This window comes from Periplaneta americana, chromosome 1 (genome assembly GCF_040183065.1).
Source record: "Periplaneta americana isolate PAMFEO1 chromosome 1, P.americana_PAMFEO1_priV1, whole genome shotgun sequence".
NCBI lineage: Eukaryota > Metazoa > Arthropoda > Insecta > Blattodea > Blattidae > Periplaneta > Periplaneta americana.
In genome coordinates this window covers 129,349,143-129,373,963 of record NC_091117.1, presented here as the reverse complement: position 1 = coordinate 129,373,963, position 24,821 = coordinate 129,349,143, and the positions used below count along the sequence as shown (strand labels likewise).

Genomic DNA, 24,821 nt, shown 5'->3' with positions numbered 1-24,821 from the left:
TCCTGGGAGTAGCCATCTTATACTGGGCGAATCTTCTCATCCTGCAGATTGAAAAGTTATGCAGTACCGGCATTTTACAAACTATACCGCAAACACAGTCCCCCACAGCGTATAACTTTCGGCCGTATAGACTGCTACGTACCGCACTGAGCACGACCAGCTGGAACCACCTATTTATAGACAAATTCAATGTCTAGAATGTTCTACACATTCGGACAGAAAACATGCTTTTCTAGAACATTCTCGAAACATAGGTAGAGCCATGATTTGAAACCGGACCTGCACTGGGATAATCCAGCATGTTAACCATTGTGCTATCACAGCACATTAACACAGATGAACATCATAGCGTTATCGGACAGGCTGGTGAATGCGATGTGAGCATCTGTATTTCGCATCGTCTGTAAAATGCAGGTTTGTCTAGTTACCAATCCGCAGGATGAGAAGATAAACCCAGTATGTATTGAGAGTAAACATTTCGGTTGCTATAATAACCATCATGCTCTATCGTTTGAAATTATTCAAATCTGCTTTACAGGGAGCTTCACCTGAAAGACTAGATTTGCATAATATATACGTTACTGTGTACGTTAACAGAAAACCACAATTCCAAGTCACACAGAGATTGTGTGCACTTGTTGTGGGTCTCTGGCGTTTCGTCAGCCCACGCGAGTTGTGTGGATATAAAGGGAAAAGTTGAGAGTGTCGGGTGGAGTTCCCGGGTAGCTCAGTGGTAGAGCGCTGGTACGTTCAACCAGAGGTCCCGGGATCGATACCCGGCCCCGGAACAATTTTTCCCTTGAAATTATTCAAATCTGCTTTACAGGGAGCTTCACCTGAAAGACTAGATTTGCAAAACATTACTTCTTCGAAATACACATAAAATCTGGTATATTTCATGCTGTGAGAAAAAAGTGCATTGTGAGTGAATTTTGAAATTCATAAGAAGAGATCAGAAACATTCTTTGAACTAATGAGAGAAGACAGTGACAATGCCATTACGTATTCTTTTGACTGCAAAAAGAATCTAATCTTTCTAAAAATGACATCAATCTGCCTATTTCCTGAGGCAGTTTTATATAAACAACTTCACAATATGTTTGGGCTCTTCGCTCTCTCAATGGACAACTGAAAACACATTTATATAGAAATGTAAGATCGAAAAGGATCCAGTGAAATCGGTTCATGTATACATCACAGACTGTCAAACACAGTTTACTCAGACAATGTTGACACCATCAGGTTATTTGCAGATGATGCCAGTGGGCAGAACAAAAACACCATCGTAATCACTGCACTGCTGAACTGGTTACTGACAGAAGCCTGGGCACACCTAATCCCCCAGATAGGGCATCCGGTGTGATCGAAAGAAAGGTGCGTAAAATTGAAAACATCATTCACCCCAATGAGTACACATCGAAATCTTCAAGGAATCTGGCACTGTCACGAGAGTGGGGTTGAATTTTGAAGTTCATGACCGAAAGACATCAACATAGATGGCAGCAAAGAAGCCCAGCAACTGGCATTTCCAGTTTTTTCCATATAAAAGGTTTATACTTCAAAGAGGAAGAAACGATGTTGGTTTGGTGCAAGGGAAGGTGGCATACACAATAGATTTCCAGTTTTTTCCATATAAAAGGTTTATACTTCAAAGAGGAAGAAATGATGTTGGTTTGGTGTAAGGGAAGGTGGCATACACATTAGATTTGGGCGTTCCTTGTTCAATAGCCAAGAAGAGCCAGCGAGTTGGAAATCTCTATCCACGGACAAAAGTGAATTCTGTTCCTCTAAATCCAAATAAAGTGAAGGATGTTAAAAAGCTACTAGAGAAGCACGACGGGGACCAGTGGATGATGCTTGATTCACTCAGATACTATGTAAATCTGTTCCACATGAATGCTCAAGATGTTGGTGCCTCTTCTGATGATGCTGATAATAATGTCCTTGACATGGAAAATGATGAAGATGAACCTATGAGAGATGATGTTTTGATTGTTGAAGGTGATTATGTTACCAGTATGTAAAAACTTTGGTCATAAATTCTGTAAAGTACAAGTTCATAAAAATGTAAGCAACACCTTTGTATTATTTAATACTTGTCTACATTATTTCTAACTATTTTTCCATACATGTTTTCAATAAATATGTCTACGAAGTTTGAGTCTGAAACGCATCTTTTCAAAATAATTTTGCAACAAAATTATCTAAATCCCCAATAACCTTTTTCAAAACTCACCAAATCCTCATTCCTGTTCCAAAACACTCCGACTCTATATTTTATCTTTATTTTTCTCAGTTTGTATTAAATATTGACTGGAAGTATTAACATAAAAGCTTAAACTAAAAAGTCCATATTCTAAGCACAACAGTTTTTGGTCCTCCTGAAAAACTTATGCTTTCTAAGTTGGTGAGTTTTGGAAATGAGCAACTCAACTAATAGCTTTTATAAAATGAAGGATTCTCTCACATTATAATCTCTCTCTTCAACTAGTTCTTTATTCTTTTTGTTGTGAAAAATTGTGTAAACTGTGAAATGTTCGTTATGGGTTGTCATAGCTGTAAATAGCTAAAATACAATAATTTCAATAATAATATGCGACAAGGAGTCGTTTGTAGCACTATAAATTGTAAGAAAAAGAGATCAGATTTATCCTTCTTCCGAAAGATCCAGGCAGATGAGTTTATACAATATAACAATATATATTTTATGAAAATAATATATAAACTTATGTATTTCAAATTTCAATAGTGGAAGGAAGGTGTTAATTTTTTCAAAAGAACACGATATCGAAAGTACATTTTATTGTCTGCTAGGGAAAGAGTCTGTGATGAGGCGATAGTAGCAATCCTGGTGGTGAGCAACTATCTATGTTTGCATATTTAGTAATAATACGGTTCGTTCTCTCATCGCATCTTCAATCCGTCAGAATGGTTCCTGTGAGGTTAATGAGGAGGTTGGTTGCGTCTCTTCTGATGGCTCTACTAGACGTGCTGATATCATCATAATTGATCGGCAGAAGGATAACGGTGTCATTCTTGATCCCACAATCCGTTTCGAGATGCACGAGCAACAGCCACAAGAGGTGTGTCGTGATAAACAAGTCATATAATATGAGGCTTGTTGTCAGCATCTTGGAGCACAATACCACATCACACATTGGACAGTTTTTGGGCTCATGTTCGGTGGCCGTGGCACGATCCCACGAGAAACTTTAAATCAACTTAAACAATTTAAAATTTTTGATGCCATAGAATCTCATGTGTTAAAATCATCCTTAGCTATAATTAGTACAGTAATCATTTGTACCCAACAAACTATTATTGTAAATGATATCCTATGTTTTCATATCATTTATCTTAATGTTTTCTTTTTCCTTTCAAATTGTCACACAATTGGTTTTCATGATTATTCCTTATGAATTGAATAATAGGCCGATCTATTCGAACCCTTATTTAGGGCGGCTTTTTTTTATTAAAAAATTATTATTGGGCTTCGTGACTGTATACCTATATTAGACTGTGCTGTGATGGTACGATGATTTTTATTGGGTTTTTTACGACGCTGTATCAACATCTCAGGTTATTTAGCATTTGAATGAAATGAAGGTGATAATGCCGGTGAAATGAGTCCGGGTCCAGCACCGAAAGTTACCTAGCATTTGCTCGTATTGGATTGAGGGAAACCCCCGGAAAAACCTCAACCAGTGGTGCGATGATGTGGGAGGTGTTTACCTCAATATTTGTATCATCTAGAATTCATTGTATGAACAAAGCTATTGTAAACTTGTTCTCTAAAATTCTTTAATTTAGAATTTTACATTTTCAAAATATCAAATGATTGAAAAACATTTTTATTTATAGTATGGTGGGAAATTTTTGTAGAAATCGGGAAAATTTTGATTTGGAAGGAAAATTTCTTCATAGAACCTGGCAACACTGGATGTTTGTCTCCTGAACGACAGCTCGCTGAGGTTCATAGTTTTTATTTATGTTTGCTTATTGTTTCCTTTTTTTTTTTTTTTTTTTTTGTTGGTGTTTCTTGCAGTTTGGTATAGATCTTATATTTGGCTAAATTATCTCTGTGGTAGTTCCCTTTGTATTCTGCTTATACACCGTGCATATGCGAATCTGTGACAGGTTAGGTTTGGTTAGTTTGGGCTTTTGTTATGCCTTGGTTAGTTTGGGCTTTTGTTATGCCTTGTTTAAACGATCAGTTGTCTCTGGACAAAAAAATTCCGGTCATTATAGAATATCCACCGGTCACTGAACGAATATTGCACACTTCTGTCACTGCCAGTGTATCGCTATAAATTAATTTTCAATACTTTTATCACAACCGCAATACATTTCAATTCAACGACATTAACTTCTTTAATGGATAAATTTCAGAAAACGGATTCCTTCCTTTCTCTCTTACTTCAAAATTCCAACTTTGTGCATACAAAATAAATTATTAGCACTGAGAAGTGCCTTTTCGTAAGCATGATGATGCGCATTCGACAAACGCAGACAAATCTGCTCTTTTTAGCATTTTAAGATATAATTATCAGTGAGAAATCCAAGAAAACTAAGAATAACGATCATCAATGTTAAATTGTGGGTAAACATTACCTTTAGTGGCCACAACATACCAGCACTGATAGGCCGAGGATTGTGGCAAGGGTAAATTGGAGTATATGAGAGAATAGCTAAGTGATAGGAAGCCGAGCTACCACTCTGACAAGGTTAGAGTGGGTTAGATAAAGGAATAGGAAATTCACAAATAATCGAGAACTGTGACCAGGTTAGAGTGGATTAAATGAGAGGCGGAGGACTGTGACAAGGTTAGAGTGGGACAGATGAAGGAATAACTAATTGACAGGAGACCGGAGATTGTGACAGGGTTAGAGTGGGTTAGATGAGGTGATAAATACGTGACAGGGGTCGAGGATTGTAACAAGGTTGTCACTTAGCTATCCCCTCATCTAACCCACTTATCTTGTCTCAGTTCTTGGTCTCCTGTCATTTAGCGTTGTTACGTTGTGGCTGCTAAAGGTAATGTTTATTAAATTGTGAATTTAATATAAAATAAATTTGTACATTTAAGCAGGATTTGTCGAATATTTTATTACTCTAGTGATAGACATTAACTGCAGGGAAGAATTTTGATATAATTTCTGAAAAAATAGAGTGCAGAGACTTCGGAAGATCCCTCATAGCTAGTCTATATCATCTGAAGCTTCTCAGAAACCTGCCAATTGTATTTTTCCTTTCCTTCCAGTTACAACTACGTGAAGAACTGCAATGACTACATGCCCAGAAAGTCATGAGTTTTTAATTGGTGATGGTAATTTGAAGTCTCCTGTAAAATCAAATGTAATTGGTGTCAAGATTGATGGAATTCATACTGATATTGTTTTGCAAGATTACAGGTAAGGTTATATAGCTTTTGGTAACGTGCTAAAATGATTGTCTGTTGTCTTTGGTAATGTGATAAACTGAAATAGTACACAGCCTGCTATATGTGGCAGTTAGATCTGTTATTTATGAAGGAGTCAAATTATCTTGTCAGTACATCTTTAGTCAATTTATTCGTAATTATTTATATACCAGTATTATTAAATAAAATATTAATCAGTAATGTCTTTGTTTTGCTCCAGTGATCGACTCTTCATTGTATTGACCCAATTTATGAAATTGGGCTCACTGATTTCTGTATGTAAAGAAGCAGCAAAAGTTGACGACGGATGTAGTGAAGTTTATCAGGTCAGGTAAGAACTTTTTAACATAGGCCTATGTTTTTTTTTTATTGGGTTATTTTACGACGCTGTATCAACATCTAGGTTATTTAGCGTCTGAATGAAATGAAGGTGATAATGCCTGTGAAATGAGTCCGGGGTCCAGCACCGAAAGTTACCCAGCACTTGCTCGTATTGGGTTGAGGGAAAACCCCGGAAAAAACCTCAACCAGGTAACTTGCCCCGACCGGGATTCGAACCTGGGCCACCTGGTTTCGCGGCCAGACGCGCTGACCGTTACTCCACAGGTGTGGACTAGGCCTATGTTGTGATAGATGGAATGATGTCGGGAAGAGTGCATTTTACAGTCAATTTCAATTTACATTCCTTATTTTCATAATTATTACTGAAGGTATTCACTTGTATGTCAGATTCAATTGCTTTCAAGACTAGTTTTAATTTTAACGAGCTAAATGTAATTTTTTTTTTATTCGTAGATAACTATATTGTACAAGTAATACAGTACAGTTTCACTCAGGTAGGTAGAATTCAGTAGGCTGTTTAAAGAAAAAACACTAACTGGTTACTGATTTTCTGAAATTTCTCGTAAAATAGGTGCAAATATCTCCATTTATGTGATCAGACAACCTCTATTTACCTTTACCTGAAGTCTTAAATTCCTCCGAATACTTTTTCTCTGCCCATAAGAAAATCTTATAAAACCTCACTAAGTCTTACTTAAAATTACAGCAAATGTCAAACTACATTCTAAGAAATGTCATAGGTTCGGAAGTGGTTACATTACTGCTACTGTTTATGGTGTCTCACATCAGTGCACTCCAGTTTAAAGCTTTGTCATCTAATTTTTCACTAAAATACTATTACTGACAAAGAAACATTATTTTGTAAATGTTTTCACTACAGTGCATACAGAAATAATGAGCTTTCTTTTTGTTGGAACTCTGTAAATGAGTATCCTAATTCTCAAAATTAGATGAAGCTGAAGGTGCACAGTACTATAAAATAGTGAGACACCATATATAACAACAGTAACTACTTCCATTCCAGTTACATTTGTTAAGGCAGCTTAAAGGTACGGTCACACGTCGCTACTTTTGCAGCGCTACTTTTATACTGCAGCTGCAAAAGTTGCGTGTCGTGTTCACACGTAAGCCAAGAGTAGCGCGCTGCACACTACTTTTCGTGCTGTGTAACCCGAGTGCTGCAAAAGTTGCAACTGGAGGTTGCGAGTCTGTTCACACGCAAGGTGCTACTTTTGCAGCCGCAGTCATGCTGCAGGTTCCCATCTCCGTGGTGACTTCTCAATATACATATTGTGGTTATGTTCGCATTATTAAGAAACTCATGCGAAAACTTCCTTATCTATTATTTGCTTTTCTGTCGTATCTAGATTCAGAAATTGACATTATTTTTACTATAAGGCTTTTAAGAACGCCTATATACTTAAATGATAACCAACAGGATATTCACGTAATCAATGTTGGCAACCCTCCTGTTTGGAACTACGCTACAGAAAATTTAAAAAATGAATTATATCGTCACCAATTATGCTCAGACTGTGTTGTGTATTTAATAACTGTTACAAATAATTTATTTTCATCACATTTAACATTAAAAGTATCATTGACACATTTGGGTGGTAACACTGGTTGCAACCGCAGCATAAGTTTCAACAAAACCGATATCAAAAATGCTGCGGCTGCAACCCTGAGAACCCTGTTCACACGTCGCTACTTTTAAGTTGCGCACAGCATGGAAAAGTAGCGGGCAGCAGGTTCGGCAGCCGCTACTTTTCGGGTTGCACCGTTGTTCACATGTCGCAGTACAAGAGTTGCGCAGTTTTTTGTACTGCAGCGCTGCAAAAGTAGCGACGTGTGATCGTACCTTTACACTGAAGCAACTATAGACAGTCACGTCACATGTGGCACAATAGATGCTACAGGTTGCTCACTTTGAGTAGAGTGACAACACAGTTGCATACATTAGTTGCTCCAAATCGCAAGTTTATCCATTGTTGTTGGGTTCAATTGTCCAGTCACATGCGGCACAAGATGGGATACAAATAAAATGAACAGAATTAGACTTTTGGGTAGTCCACTGTATCTTAGAACTTGACATTTTCAATGTTTCGGAACTACATATAGGTTCCATCATCTGAGGAAATAGATAAGACCAGAGGGGTCGTCTACTGTTGGACTTGTTATGCCAGGCTGATCCGAATGACTGACCCTCACGTAACAAGTCCAGTAGTGTAGGCAACTCCTCTGGTCTTACTTATTTGCCCTGTTAATGGAACCTGTGTGTAGTTAAGAAACATTGAAAATGTCAAATTCCAGGACCCAGTGGAATACTCAAAAGCCTAATTCTGATCACAGTGACTATGAAAACCTAAAAACTCATAAAATAAAATGAAGTTTATAATGAAGAATAACGCGAAAAACACATTTTGTGGGATTTATAGAAACCCAGTTACAAAGATGATAGAAAGAATATGAAGTTTTTGGAAGGAATAACTTTGAAGTTCGATTGTTCGGTGAAGGAAGTCAAAGACAAAATAAAAACTTGAGAATGACCTTTCACAGATACAGAAAGAAAAGGAGCTGGTCAGCTCAGAGTTATCAGTGGGTGCATTTTGCTTCTCTGTGTTTTCTTCTTGAAGTTGACATTCCAAAAATTTCTTTCCTGATGACGTTTATCTGTCCAAAAATTTTGCTTGTGAGAGTAAAGAGGACTTCAGTTACCTTCTGACTAGGTCATTGCAAGGTATATCACTGTTTACGAAAATCTACACCATTTCTTTCTCTGAATACTTTTCCTCTTCCTGTTCAAAAGAAGTTAGGCTACAGCAGCATCTGTCTCCTCTGACATCTCTGCATGAATTTTCTAAAAATTTGAAGTAGTCAGTCACACGGCAGCATGTTTCAATGATTACTATAGTATGCTGTGTGACAACAAGCTTGGCAACAAATAATCACATGCTATAGGCAACTAGGTTGCTTAAGATGCCTCAATGTAAAGGCTCTTTTAGAAAGGATTTCGGTAATAGAAGATACCTACCTTTCATATATGCTGCTGTTGGGACATTCCACAATTTCGCGACATTTTACTTTTTTTTTTTTTTTTTCTGCATCAGTAACGTGTTATACAGGGTGAGTTTTAAATCCACCGACAAACTTCAGGGGGTGATTCCTGACTGAAAATAGAGCACAAAAATTCATATCACCTTGTGTCTGGAAATGCATAGTTTCCATGGTAGATGGCACTGATGACATTCTCTCATAACTTGCAGTGTGCATTTTGTGTGTTGCAGATAGTGTGATTTAAGCAACATAGAAGCACAATGGTCTGGTATTCATTCTAGGAACAAGCCAAGCAGGTGGAAACGGTCGAGAGCTTGCCTGGAGCTTGTACCAGAGTTCTCAGAATCATGGAGAACATGTTCCTCCACATCTGGTGTACGCATAGTCTGCATTCGCCCTGCACGTTCATCTGTCTCAAAAGGACCCATGCTCACACAAACGCCGAAAAATGGCTCCAAATGTTGTGTGATATGGGTGGTAGTGCTGTCAGGGTGCGTAGCTCAGTACATCCATGCTGCCTCTCGACCGCTTCCACCTGCTTGGCCATACATGAACACCATCTCAGCTTGTTCCTGGAATGAATACCAGACCATTGTGCTTCTATGTTGCTTAAATCACACTATCTGCAACACACAAAACACACACTGCAAGTTATGAGAGAATGTCATCAGTGCCATCTACTGTGAAAACTATGCATTTTCGGACACAAGGTGATATGAACTTTTGTGCTCCATTTTCAGTCAGGAATCACCCCCTGAAATTTGTCAGTGGACTTAAAACTCACTCTATATCATTTTAAAGCAAAATTATTGAAGAATCTGAATTTGACAACATTGATTTATTTAAGACTGTCATTTTCATGCTAATCGGTAATGAATCACATCAACCACGAAAGAAAGAACTAGTAAAATTGTTACATCATTTTACGCCATGAAAAGGAGAGCTAAACATTATACACTTACTGTAATGTGAAATTAATCATATAATATGGATATCATTGAGAGCATAAACACATATATTTTAAACATGTATCGAGCATTCTGTAATGCTGTAGATGTTAAGCAGTTGTTAGTGCATATTGTGTTAAATTATTTTATCAAGTTTGTCCTTTTACAATGTCAACAAAATGTGAACGCGTGATTATAAAATTTGAAGCTGTGAGATGAGAGGAAAATAACACAATATTTTTAAACATCACAGCAAATTATAGATTTGGTATCTGAACTGTTTCGGATTCGTTGAGATCGAAATCAAAACTTATAGAATACTCCTCTAAAATATCAAACCGCAGAACTATGAAAGAGCTCAGATGGAGAAAGTTAATGAAGCTATATTTCTCTGGTTTACTCAACAACGTGCAAAAGAGCTGATTAGTTAAATAGATTTAAAAATAGATATGGCATATGTCAGCTGCATCTAAGTAGACAGAATATATGAAGCCTCCATTTCCAAAACTGTCTACATCCATTCTTAACAATTTTCAGGAAATGCCAAAACTGATAACTTTTTTCCTAACTGTTTGCAGTATTCGTCATATTTGAAGCTTATTTATGGAAGGAAAGAGGGAATTTAGGCACAACATTCATTAGAAAATTGCTAGAGACATTTAGGTAGATGACGAAACCGCCATTATCTCAATTTTTTAAAAAATGGATTTAGACAGTTTTGGAATTGGACTCTTCATATGTATTTTATTATAATTAGGAACCGGATTTTTAGGTTTTTAAGAAGTCCATTTTAGGTTATTTGAATAGGTGTAATAGGTTTTTTGTCCAAACTGTGAAAAGGGTAGGAAAAATTGCCTGATTGTTAAAAATGTACGCTTGCAGACAATTTTAAATAACATAACTTTTCTCTCGATGGTAAAGATGGAATAATTTTCAATCCATTGTAGTAATAAATATGATTTCACTTATGGCATGGGTTAACAAAACACAAAATATAAAAATTCAATGTTAACAGCAGAAGCACCAGAATAAGACAGACTGCATGGAGACCTCAGAAAAGTTCACAGTCTTCCATCATGGAACATGCCCAAAAACTTCACGAATTTCAACAATGCGACTTTTTCGCAGTTCATTCACCTCACAAGAAAGTTCAGTCAGTTCTACTCCTCTACTGGCATGTCATATCTGAACTCAGTGGAAATTCCAATATACAGACAGTCCCAATCATTGCCCTTGAGAGGGTGAAGCCTCTGGAGGATGGCCCGCTGTACAAAGAAAGACGGAATTCCCTGTTAACCATTTTATACAAAACAACAAGACTGAAGGGCTAAAGACCACAGATTGGTTGCTTTCTCAAGTGCAGAAGAGAATAAAAATTATAAAATGTACTGAAATTTCCAAATATATTATATAAAACGCAATAAGTATAGAAAAATACATATTAATTATGATTTAGGTCTTTTTAGTTCTTAAGGTCCAATTTAGGCTTTTTTAGGTTTAACAGAATTTACATGTATAACTCTTATGACCATAATTCGGAAAATTATCTAAGAAATTATGAGTTTGGAAGTAAGGGAAAAAATAGGTAAAAACCTATAAATCTGGTCCCTAGTTGTAATAAAGTGCATGGTTTTGCTTTCCACTGTTACATGTATTAATATTGTAGCATCTTCTTTTCACTACCGAAAACAGTACCCATGGATTATCTAGAGAGAAAAAACATGTTATCCGAAATGGCTCTGCTCCCTTTAGGTTTTACTGTACATATTTTGTTCTTTCATAAAATTCGAATTTATTTTATTTGGCCAACATAGTAAATATATTGGATGCAAGTGGCTTCAAAGAAGAAATAAGTAGCCAAGAGATCCCTTTTATTCAGACATCTTATTAAACTGTCTTCCTCACTTGATCAGCTCCCTAGCCTCATTTCTGTTTCGTTTTGATAATGAATGTATCCACTTTTCTCGCAATGACTCACACATTACTTTAAACTGCTGTACATCACATTATGAAGTAATATGAACCTCATTTACGACCTAGCCAAGAACTTTGTTTTAGAGTATTACATTTTAAATATGAGACAGACATTTTACATAATAGTACCCCACATTCACAGTAGATGCAGAAAATTTGATATTACATTAAAATATTTAATTTTAGCACAGATTTTCATTATTGCAATCAGTGACGGCTGACATTAAGGGGCACATAGTCAATTGGGCATGTGCCCCCTCTTCAGTTTTATTTACTTGGATGAAAATTATAAACGAATTTCTGCTTAAAATTATCGGCTCAAAATTTAATATTTTACGAGTTTTCATACAGACATAAACCTACTGTGAACTAGTCACTTTCAGCTTGAGCAATTTACACTACAATGAGCAAGTGGTTGTTTAGGTTTGGGCTGAGGAGGAAAGGGAGTGACTGGCCATCTGGCTCAGTTGTCTGGCCTAGGCACTGTAATTCTCGTGTCCATCTTTTGCACATACACACAGATAACTTGTGGTTTTAAGCACTGGGATGATATGTTGGATGTGGATGGAGGTTAAGAGGATGAGAGGCGAAGCATCTGACCCAGGCACCGTAATTCTCATGCCCATCCTTTGCACATTCGGACAGACAACTTATGGTTTTAGGCGTGTGCAGAGAGGAGTGTTGTGTTGGATGCAGAGGGCGAGAGGATGAGAGGGAAAGCTACAGTTTAGCACAAAATTCTCCATCACCTCTGTGTCTATTTTCTGCACATGCACATAAAATACAACCTGCAAAAACTAAAGTTTGATTCAAATCACTGAAAAATAATGTTGATAACACTGCCATGGACCAAACAACAATATGAAATACATGTTCTCGCTTTCGTATTTGTACTGGCAATAATTTTGAGTGGTATTAATAATTTTCTCTTGCTGTCTATTTTTATCTGAGTGTGAAGTTAGTCACATTAGTGTTCGTTATGTGCTTGTTCCTTTCAATATGTATAAAGCTAGTGAACTAATTAGAAGACAAATTTTGACAGCAGAGTTGGAGCCAAGAATGTAGGCCCACTCTAGGCTGATATATGCTTATTATATAGGAAACAGAAGGTAAAAACGGACATTTCAACAGAAAATGGTGTGTGTGATTTCTGACTTCGATCAGTGAGTTGTCAAACTATTTGTTCGAGCAAAGGATGGAAGAATGGACTTCATCTATAAATAGATTAGTGCATAATGCATTCTTTGTGATTACTTTTTACTATTGATATTTTCAATATTTATTCATTATGGCAAGCCTATGTTTGTGCAGTGAGGAACCTGTTGGTTCAGTTAATCCAATATTAATATTTTAAGTTGTGCCCCACCAAAATGATCATGAGCCAACCCTGGTTATCGTGTGAGTGAAACCAGAGAAGGAAAGGCAATTTGTGGGACGGATTCCTGTTCTTATTGTAAGTCATAATTACAGTATAACTGATTTTCAGTCCACAAGAGCAGAGCAAGGTTACCCCCTGGTCTCTCACACTCTGTGTCACATGTGCATGTGCACACACACAGCCACACACATACAGAAATTAGTATATGAATATATGACAGCTCTGTGAAATTACTGATAAAAGTGATCTGACAGTGATAGAAAAAAAATGAATACAAATTATTTATATTCAACCTTGGAATATTGGGGAGGACGGGACTGTCCCCTTAGAAGAAATTGTTGGAGAGAACACCTGAGGTTTTATTGTTATTTCCTTTTGCTTCCTCTTGTTTTATTTTTCATCTCTTTTCCTCTATCTTTTTCTATAAAACTGGTCAGAAAGCCAAACCTAATCTAAATAAATAAGTCATGCAAATGAGCTAAATGTTGTTGTTGTTGTCTAATGCCAGGCGTTTGACAATAAAGTCATTTGACCTCTTGCACTCCAATATTTTTCAAAGATATTATCATGGTCAGCCACTGAAGCACAGATTTTGAGGTATTCCGACTCATTTCTTGGTTTGAGTTGCACAATGGGCAGTTAGGGGACTGATATATTCCAATTCTATGCAGGTGTGTGGCCAAACAGTCATGGCCTGTTTCCAATCTAAATGCAGCTACAGACGATTTTCGTGGTAAATCGGGAATTAACTGTGGATTATGATGCAGAGAGTTCCATTTTTTCCCTTGAGATTGTATTATCAAATTTTGTTTGTTGAAGTCTAAGTATGTAGATTTAATAAATCTTTTCACAAAGTAATACGTAGATTTAGTAACAGGTCTGTAAGTAGCAGTGCTGCCCTTCTTTGCTAAAGCATCTGCATTCTCGTTTCCCAGGATTCCACAACAGAATGGTATCCATTGGAAAAAAATGAGCTAAGTGTATCCAGAGAAAACAAAACGTAAACTAAACAAAAAGTCACGTAAACAAAATGAAACTAGCCCAATAAAGCATTAACTGTCTTGCTTTGCAGTATTTCTCACACACAATAAACCAACTATAACTAAACTGAGAAAACCTAACCAAAACCGAAAATGTATACCAGAACTACAGAGTGATGACGAAATGTAAGATGAGTACAAAACCAGTATATGTGGATAACGAGTAACTTCTGCACAGTTAGTAGGATTTCTAGAACTTACGAAACAGTTCAATTGTATTTGGTTCCCAAATGGATCTGCATATCAACTACTTTTGTTCTGATGTGTGGAAAGAGGTTAAAGATGGTGGCTGTCAAAAGACTGCTGTAAGTTACATAAATATTGTATATTTATAGCTCTATTACTGATACTTTCTTTATGGATGTGTTGCAGAACAATTCTTGGCCAAGAAGAAACTGCTTACCACCTGGCTGCTCGCTACTTGACAGAGCAAACTCAGATGAACAAACCAGCTTTGTATTCTATTTGCATGAAAGACTGTAGTTTACGGACATTAAAAGCTGTTAAGGAAATAATTTTGCAGAACAAAACGTGGTGAAAGGCAGTAAATATTTTGCTTTCAATCAAGAACTCTCTTCAATGAATAATAAATCCTCAAAAAATATGACAAACATTTTTGGACAAATCATTATTGGACCTCCAGGAAGTGGCAAAACGACGTACTGTCACAAAATGAGTGAGTTCCTTAGTAGCATCGGAAGAAAAGTGGCAATTGTCAATCTTGGTAAGGATTTTGAAAGTGCATTGGTAAATATAATTAAGGATTGATATTCTTTTCCATTCTGACTATTCTCAAAGAGAAGTGATTAATAGTAAGCCATTCATTCATTCATTCATTCATTCATTCATTCATTCATTCATTCATAGTGTTCTGCCCAAGGGCAGGTCTTTCACTGCAAACCCAGCATTCTTCAACCTTTCCCTATTTTCTCCTTTCCTCTTAGTCGCCACACACAATCCATATATCTTAAAGTTGTCTATCATCTGATATCTTCTTCTGCCCTGAACTCTTCTCCTGTTCACCGTTCCTTCCAGAGCATCCTTCAGTAGGCAGTTTCTTCTCAGTCAGTGACCCAACCAATTCCGTTTTCTCTTCCTGATCAGTTTGAGCATCATTCTTTCTTCACCCATTCTTTCCAACACAGCTTCATTTCTTATTCTGCCTGTCCATTTCACATGCACCATTCTTCTCCATATTCACATTTCAAATGCTTCTAGTTGCTTCGCTTCGTCATAATGTTCATGTTTCTGCCCCATACAATGTTACATAAAACAATTCACTAGTCTCTTCCTTAGAATGGTAGGCCTATAGAGAGGAAAAGAAGTGTTAGTGAAGAATATTAAGTTTCAGAAGTGAAGAAGTATATCATTACTGTGCCTCCAAAATTCGCTATGTGCTTTTAAAAAATTTTGCAGGAGAAAGAAAAAAGAGCATTGTCACTTTTAATTCCCTTGGTGTTCAAAGCTACTTTCGGTATAATTTCATCATTTTTCTTGTAATGATTGAAATTATCCCGAAAGTAGCTTTTATTTACCGAAAGTAGTTTTGAAAATCAAGGGAATTAAAAGTGACAATGCTTTTTATCTTTCTCCTGCAAATTTTTTTTTAAGAATACTTAGCAGATTTTGGAGGTGCAGTGACAGTGGCTGTGCGTCCTATGAGTTCAATGGCTCAGAGAACCCCCCAAGAAAAACAAGGAAAACCAATTTAATTGTTTAAATAAATGTATTTATAATTTACACTATCATTTTTTGTTTCTTGTTCATCTTTAATAAGTTTATTTGCAGCTCTGATGTATTTTTGTCATATGAAAACCTATGAACCACAGACATTGAATATCTACATGCTTGTAAGCTTCCGAGGTTCAATTTCTCCTCTGAACCTTGCCGAGCCAGCTTCTGGACTTGCATGTGGGGCGAGACGCAAGGGTATTTGTTCAGGGCAAACTTGTGGATGCACTAGCCCTTGAACCAGTGCAGCTGTACAGTCACATATTTGTGAGACAGCCAAGACGCTCTGGTGGAAGACTTCGTCATCCAGACTGGAAGTTAACTTTAATCTGTTGCTGAGATCATGCTTTTAATTCGTGTACGTGTTGTTATTGATTGTTGTATTTATTAATGGTTTCTTACAATCCTTTAAATGTCCATTTAGTTGTTCTTGGTGTTTTGGTCTTAATATATTCATCTGTGAGTGTGACCTGGTATTTGTTTCCGAAGAAAATGAATAGTGTTCAATATTTTTTACAAACAAATTTTTCCGTTTTAATCTTGGAATGTAAGTGTAAAATAAAGAAGCTTGGAAGGCTGTTAACTCAATTCGATTTAAAGCAAGCACAAAGGAGCTGAGGTAAGACATTTTTCAGGGCTTTTAATGTAAAAATATATGAAAGAAATACCTGGATTTGCGGTTGTGAATCTACAAATAAATTATTTTGTTTCCTGTACCTGCTATTTGCTAAGGGTAAAGATAAAGCTGGACATGCACTGGTGTGTCAGATTTAAGTCATTTGATACAGAAAATTAAGAAGCATGAGGAATCTATTGCCCATAAGAATGCTTGTCTAGTAGATTTATCAGTTCTTGGAAGAACAGAAATTAGGCAACAGCTTAGCTCAGCTTTCAGGCAGAATATTGAAAGACAGAATGATAACGTAAGGAAAAATCGCTATGTTCTTTCAAAGATAATTGATCATCACCATCAGCAGCAGAGTCATTTTAAGTAATTGTCTACTTTAAAGAACTGTAGTATTTTTTTAATTTTTCAGAAGTGAGATACTGTTTAAATCGTTGAAAAACTATGTAATATCATAAAAGTAGTGAACCCCTTGTCATTTTAGGCACGAACCATCACTGTGCAATGACGATATATTTTATTTTCCGTGGTATATATTCGAGATCATTGTCATCTGCCAGTGCTTCTAAAAATGTTGGAAGTTAAATTTGAGTTTCTTATAGTTCAGCATACTGCAGAATAGCAACAATTACGTGAGGAGTAAATCAGATGAATAAATCGTCATTTGGTAGACTAGAGCAACCAAAGTTGATCCCCTAGGACAGAAGTCAGTGTTACAGGCGGATTTGAGTTAAAATTGCCTTCATTAGTAGTTTAAAAGTTTGATGGCAATTTAGTTTAAGCAGCTCTGTGTAAATAGTACCGTACATTTACATGCTATGCACACAATGCTGGTGATGAATGTGGCTCAATTTTCTCTCACATTTGGATTTTTTTTCCATTTCTTGAATTACATTAACCTTTTCCGCAAGAGAAAGTGTTTTCCTTTTCACAGCCATTGTTTTCTAGTAAAACAGTTCCGTCTCTTCACTGTAGTAGCATTAACATCATGCACCTCATCGAAAGCACAACAAAGCGACTGATCCTGTAAGTTGTGAATTGTGATGAATGGCTATCATTGAATGTGACTAGTTCTCGCAAAGGGCAGGAATTAGTAGGTGGTTTGTGTCCTGTTCTGCTGTGTATTATTTTGCTCATGATTGCTTTTTGTAAAGAGCATGAATTAGCAGACAAACAGTTACACAGCTTCGTGTAGATGTGGGGATTGCATGGCCCACTCCATTAACACGGGGCAGTGGTGCAGCAGACTCCTAAAAAAATTAAAAGACATGTATTTTACGTGTTGAATCGAAATGCATTTATTTTTGCATTAATCGGGATTAAAAAAAATTATTTAAGAACACTTTTTAATGTAAAATGGGGGTTTCATAGCAAAGTGAATAACTTTAAATCACATAAAAGAAAGCATTAATCATATGTAATAATTACTGGGATCGTGAAAATTTAACGTTAAATGTGGAAAAAACGTTAAATGGAGGTAGCCTTAAATCAGGGTTCTACTGTACTATACTCATTTTTTTGGCTTTTATGATAGAATACTTCAAAATATACTGATAAAACTTTGAAGGATGTTAATGTTCCTGAAAAATTGCACATAAGCTTAAGTTATGACAGAATATGGCATCAGACACATTATTAGAAAGGTATATAAAAGAACCCAAAATGCTAATGAAAGTCTCAATTATGTGATTTGAGAAAAAAATATGCAATGGGCCCCACATATGAAGCTGAATCCTCCTATTGACGTATGCTTGGGTCTACACTCTAGGCAGGAAATCGTTCTTGCTAGGATTCCACTGTTTTCTGCTTGGTAGCTAGGTAGTAATGGTAATATGTTTGTATTGAAATGATTGGTACTTTGCGCATAATATATTGAATAATAATGTGATAGAATAATATGGTAGATACAGGACACTAAAACAAACATTTATTAGTAAGTAATGTATGTTCTGTCTTGTGACACCGCCCCTTGTTCTACACAATACTGGCATCACAGAAGTATTGACTGCTGCACTCATTCAAGGATGTCAGGTTTAGTATGAATAGTTTTACAGGCTACAACAATTTATGAAAGATCACTAGCATAGCCTATTGGTGTGACATACAGGAGGTTCATTACATTTCCCGAAAAGAAGAAGTTAAGCAGGTTAAGGTCCAGTGATTATGTTGGTCAGGAGACAGAACTGTTATAATCCATCTATCTGTCACCAAATGTTGCCATCAGATGTCACTTTGTTAGGAGACTGAAGTATGCAGGAGCTCATAATGCTGGAACCACATCCTGGTGCATACTGTAAGTGATACCTCCTCCAATAAAATGCACAGAATATATATATATATATATATATATATATATATATATATATATATATATATATATATATATATTTTTAATTTCCGTTAATTAAGCAATTTAGCAAAACGTGAACTGAGTAGTATATCGTTTAAGATTCCACACCACACATTGACATTAAATCACATCTGATGAGAGAGGACTGAAATGGAATGTGGATTTATCTCGTCCCAAATGGGATGGTTGTGTGTGTTAAACATACCATTCCGTGTCAAAGTTGATTCATCAGTGAACAACACACAATTTGCGAACTAGGGTATCTCTGCATTTTGGTGTAAAAACCATTTGCAAAATTGGCATCTTCGAGGATAATCATCCAGGTTAAGATACTGAGCATGTTGCGAATGAAAGGAGTACAGCTGTTCTTCATGAAGAATCCACAATGCCAAGTTGTGACTAAATGGAACACAATGTGCAATTGCACATGTGCCGATGGATGATTCATCTCTTATTACATTAAGAATGAGTTTCTGTACATCAGGTGTCAGAGAACGAGGTCGGTCTGCACAATTGCCAGACCTTAATTTGCTTGACTTCTTTTGGAAAATGTAAAGACCCTTGTGTATGCCAGCCAGTAGAGCATGTTGATGGATTGCCACGGTCTTTAACACCATTTATACTACACCTGTCATCCTTCAAAAAGTGCAGCAGCCAATACTTCAGTGATGCCAGTATTGTGTACAACAAGGGGAACATCATTTTTAATTGGTTCTGTAATGTACAGTACTATACATTGTCACTATATATTGGCTCTTGCATGAATGATTGCCTACCCAACATTAAAACAAGTCTAGTATCATACCGGTTCAAGACAGGAGACACATTGCTTACTAATAAATGTTTGTTTTAGTACCCTCTACCATATTTTTGTTGTAACATGAGTTGTGAACCTTCTGTATAACTTATAATAAGAATAGGAAGATAACAAGTTTTGTGGAAATTCGTGAAATTGATTTTTTTTAGTGATATAATGTTCAAAATATTGTAACCTATTCCAATTTAAGAAGGCAGTATGTAATTTTTGGAAAAATAAATTGTATCACGATATAGGCATATTTTAAAAAAGTTTGTTGGTAACGAGTTTTATGAAAATGTTCCTAAAATTCTGATATGATATTTCACAGATCCGGCAAATGATTTACTGGTGTATAAGGCAGACATAAATATTTCTAATTTAATAACCCTTGAGGATGTCATGAACTCTTTAACACTTGGACCTAATGGAGGACTCTTGTTTTGTATGGAATTTCTTGAAAAAAATATGGACTGGCTGTTGCAGCAAGTGAACAATTATAAGGATTGTTACTTCTTATTTGACTGCCCTGGTCAGGTGAGAACATTTAAGTGAATTCTTATGCAGATCTTTGAAGGAAACATATTTATGAAACACGTTAAAGGTGATATGTTACAGTTGTATGAACACTAATAAGTTCATACAATTGTAACATATCACCTTTAATGTATTTCATAAGATCAATGAACACTGTATTATTGACCTAACATGTGTGTTTTATCATTAAATATGAAACATATTTATTGTAAGAATTTTTTCATGTTTCATAACCAAAACTCTTTGTCTAAACCTTTTTCTTCTTACATTTTAAGTCTGGTCCACACACAATATCTACTTAATTTTGTCTGAGCTATCAAAATGGTGTTTAAAAATGTTACTATTCTAATGTCTACCAAGACATACTCCTTTTTTGTTTCATCCATTTAACTCAGTTTTGTGAAACCTGACAGTAAAGTATCATGAAGTGGTCCACTTCTGTGAAGTAATGGTTAGCACATCTGACCGCGAATCTAGAGGGTCCGGGTTCAAATCCGGGTTGAGGTTTTCTCCAGAGTTTTCCCTCAATCCAATAAGAGCAAATGTTGGGTAACTTTCGGCACTGGACCTTGGGGACTCATCTCGCTAGCATTATCACCTTCATCTCACTCAGATGTTAGGTAACCATATCAGTTGATAAAGCATCGTAAAATAATCAACTGAAAAAAACCTAAAGTGACATGTTTTACCTCCTCCTTTTATTCAGTGTGTCCGACTAGAAAACATAAAAAATGTCACGATATGTATGAAAAGCTGCTGGTACAAAGAATGGTTCCTGAAAAAGATTAAATATTTCCTTTTGTTTACTACATGATTTACTTGAACCACGAGATAGGCAGCACTTACAACTCGATAAATTAAAAAATATGACTGTCAGGCTGTCACCTTGCTGAGTGGTTAAATGCTACTTTGAAATTCCTAGTAACAGATAGAACTTGTAATGACAGAATTCACAACTATTATTTCAAAGTAGTCATTAGGCTGTAATATTCCTAAACATATGAAATTGTACAGTAGTGGCAAAAAAAACTGGACTGATCCTTGCAGCTGATTTCAGAGCCTTGTTCACTCCAGAGCACGATAGACTGGTAACTAAGACTTTCGTGGTTCGAATCCTACCTGGGAAGGAAACTTTTTTTTTGTTCCTTATTCAAATTTATTCCCAATACTTTTCGATTGCAGTGATATTTTACTACTTAATTAACTTATTATTCCCAGAACATGAATTTTACCAGCAATCGAAAAGTATTGGGAATAAATTTGAGTAAGGAACAAAAAAAGTTTCCTTCCCAGGCAGGATTTGAACCACGAAAGTCTTAGTTACCAGTCTATCGTGCTCTGGAGTGAACAAGGCTCTGAAATCAGCTACAAGGGTCGGTCCGGTTCGTTTTTTTCTTTCTTTCTTTTTTTTTTTCACTACTGTACATGCGGTTTGAAAAATTAACATTGAAAGATAAGGAATAAATAGTATCAGTTTACACTCTCAAAGCTCATTAATTTATCTAGAAAAAGTAAACTTAAAGAATTATCAAAATAATTTACCTTGTAGAAAAAATTAATGGTTTCCAAAATCAGAACAGTAATGCACAGCATTGTGATAATCAACACCAGTTTGTGCTGTCTCTTTAGAGAAGTTAATATTTACTGTAGAATTGTAGATCTCAACTGATTATGGGCTGTGATTAACTAGAATTAAGAAGTTCAAAATCACTTTGTTGACCTTCTTTTCTGCCTTAGCACACATAATTAGTGAGTTTTTGAGAAAGATGTGCTTTTTTTAGAGAGACAAATTCAAATTTACCAAAAAAATCAAAATGTGCTTCTGGTTTCAAATATGCAGAGTTTACAGAAGATGATTATTTCACTCGTTCTTCACGCAGTTCTCATAAAATGATAGTAATAGTATAGTGCTGTTGGTGGTGGTTGTGGTAGTCGAATGTTCTGAAGCTTTTGATTTAATGTCATTTGCTTTGAGCTTCCCAGTATTATCTAGAAACTTGAAATTCTTCTGCCCCAACCAATTCTGGAGTTCGGTGCAGAGTAGTAAGTGTTCCTTGTTCATTATTATATTCATGTTGTTGCATACTACACATTATGGTGAGGTTAACAAGTTTATTCAATAGAGATATGTTGGCAGCAGCTCCATCAGATCGAGGACTGTTTGATATAATCTTGAGTGCTAGAAGTGTTATCGATTTTTCATTCTCATATTGCTGTTCAGTGACTTCTTCTACACGTGTTTTTATTTTCATTTTGGTTAGGAGTTTTGCTGATTCATAAGATAGCTTATTTATTTTTTGTTGTTGGATTATCATTTCTTTTTTGACCAACATATCAGCTGTCTTATTACCTTGCAGACTATAGTGTACTGAAATTCATTGCAAACCGACATTTTTGTTTAGGTTCTTTAACATTGTGATGCATTTTTTTGCTGTTATTCTCTTACCTTGAAATTGATTGATTCTGTGTTAGAGCAAGTGTGGCTGAGCTAGAGTCGGAGAATAATACAACATTTTGCAAAGATCCTATATGGAAAAATAATTGTTGTAGAGCAATAAGTATTGCTTGTAATTCACCATAATAGCATGTAGTTAGCGTTCCAAGAGAAATTTAAAAGAAGAAGAGTTTATCAGTGGCGTATACTGGTTTAAGGGTCTGGGCTACCACTGACCCTATTATTACACAAAATATATTTTTAAAACCCTATAATAAAATTCCTTACCTATTTATATGTGAATTCCAGACGTCTTGATTGGGACGAAAATACTTTGATGACTTCGTCATTGAAATTACAGTTGGGCCGCTTGCGAAGTTTCTGTAGAAATGACTTTTCAATTGACATCAGTGCCAAGCCGGATAAACGTTCTTGTGTATGAGTTGATCTACAGTAGGATTTTATTCTCTTCAACGCAGAAAATGTTCTTTCTACCGATGCTGACGTAGCTGGTATTGTCACAATTAATGTTGCCAATTTAAGGACTTCAGGAATAACTTGGTTCAGCTGGTTTTCATATATGGCAGATAATATTTCATGGATAGGTTTGTTCGAAAAATCAAAGACTTCTGCTGAATATATTACACTTCATTCATTTTTCAAACGTACTTGATCAAAGTGACTGTTATAGGACTGAAATAATTTGTTTAGTGCCTCATTTGGGAAGTTTTCTCTATAAGCAGAAAATTTTTGAGAATCTAGAAGATGTGTGAACTGAAGCTTTCCATAATCAGAAAATCTGTCAGTAATTTCCATATGCATACGATCTAGTATGCTGTAGTACAGCTGCCTGTATTTCAATTCATCATCTCCTTTTCTTTGCTTTAATGGTGGTTCCATTGCATTGTCTGAAGAATTTTCATTTTCCATATTACTCCATATGGACGGAAACTCACTACGTCTGAACTCTGATATAGTATGTTTTAACTTTGATACCTCTTGCAAGCAGTATGCTATGTCTAGACTTTTTGTCTGACGAATATTGTAGAGCACATCTGTATGTGCGAACACTCTAGCATAGACTTCAAGAAGAAATATATTCTGAAACTGTGTGAAAAAATACAAATATCCTTGAGCCTGCACAATTACATCATCATCCCAGTTTTCTTCAGAGTCATTACAAATGATATTTTCAAAGAAAGCAGTCCGTTGTTCTCTGTATTCCTTTACTGTATTTACAAGCCGAGATGTAAAATTCCATCTAGTTGGTGCTACTTTTGGGAGTTTCTTTTTCATAAATTCCTTGAGTTTTTCTGATCTTTTAGGAGATGATGAGAAAAATGCAGCAAAACCCGACAGTGTTTTGAAAAAAATGCGGCATTCTGGAATGGATAAAGTAGTTTGTTGCAAAACTAAATTGAGAACATGGCTGTAACAATGGACAAATAGTGCTTGAGGATACTTTTCTTGAACTTTTGTTTTTAAGCCATTAATATTTCCCGCCATAACTGAAGCACCATCGTATGTCTGTGCAATTAACTTATTGCCGACATTGTATTCTGCTATAACACCTTCCACATGCTGAAACAAAGCAGCAGCAGTTTTGCCCGAACTGACATTTGTGAATCCTATAAACCGTTCTTGAACATTGGCAGTACTGTTGTCGTATCTTAAAACAGTGGACAATTGACTCTGATTAGAGCAGTCACTTGTTTCATCAACAACAATGGCCACAAAAGGTGCTTCTTCTATTTCAGATTTTATGTTCTTTATCATAACCCCACTTATAGCAAATATTAAGTCATTCTGAATTGCGGGAGAAGTACCACGGAATACTGTTGAACTCTCAAGATGATTGTCCAGTAGATGGTCAAATTCACTTAACGAACTTAAATATTCAATATAATTTCCTCTATTGTCTGATTCCACACTCTCATTATGACCCCGAAAAGCCAATTCTTGTTTTCCTAGAAAGCAGACTATGTTAATAAGACGCAGTAAAATCTCCCGATTTTTTTTCACAAGAGCATTGTGTTGGTTGATGTGTAGAACTTTTTGCTTATCTAGCTGTAAATCAATTCTTGTCTTCCCAAAGTTTGCAAAGTTCATGCTACTATAAATATGAGCTTTTGATTTGTCGTGTTTTAGGACTGCCGTTCGAAGGGAGTTCATATTAGAAAACCCCTCTTTT

General features: G+C 36.0%; 1 protein-coding gene across 6 annotated transcripts in view; it reads left to right on the top strand.

Moving 5' to 3' along the window:
* The first annotated feature begins 3,928 nt into the window (after positions 1 to 3,928).
* LOC138700838 (GPN-loop GTPase 2) overlaps positions 3,929 to 24,821 on the top strand; it is a 44,641-nt gene continuing 23,748 nt past the window's right edge. For 2 of the 6 annotated variants that reach the window (XM_069827187.1, XM_069827233.1), the window contains exons 1-5: positions 4,031 to 4,137; positions 5,261 to 5,411; positions 5,640 to 5,750; positions 14,530 to 14,881; positions 19,991 to 20,196. In XM_069827187.1, coding sequence (XP_069683288.1) covers positions 14,737 to 14,881; positions 19,991 to 20,196 — 351 coding nt within the window. In that variant the 5' untranslated portion in view covers positions 4,031 to 4,137; positions 5,261 to 5,411; positions 5,640 to 5,750; positions 14,530 to 14,736. Of the gene's footprint in view, positions 3,972 to 4,029; positions 4,138 to 4,884; positions 5,035 to 5,260; positions 5,412 to 5,639; positions 5,751 to 13,087; positions 13,193 to 14,529; positions 14,882 to 19,990; positions 20,197 to 24,821 lie in introns of those variants that run through there. The other 4 variants (XM_069827197.1, XM_069827206.1, XM_069827214.1 and 1 more) reach the window with 4 other exon arrangements.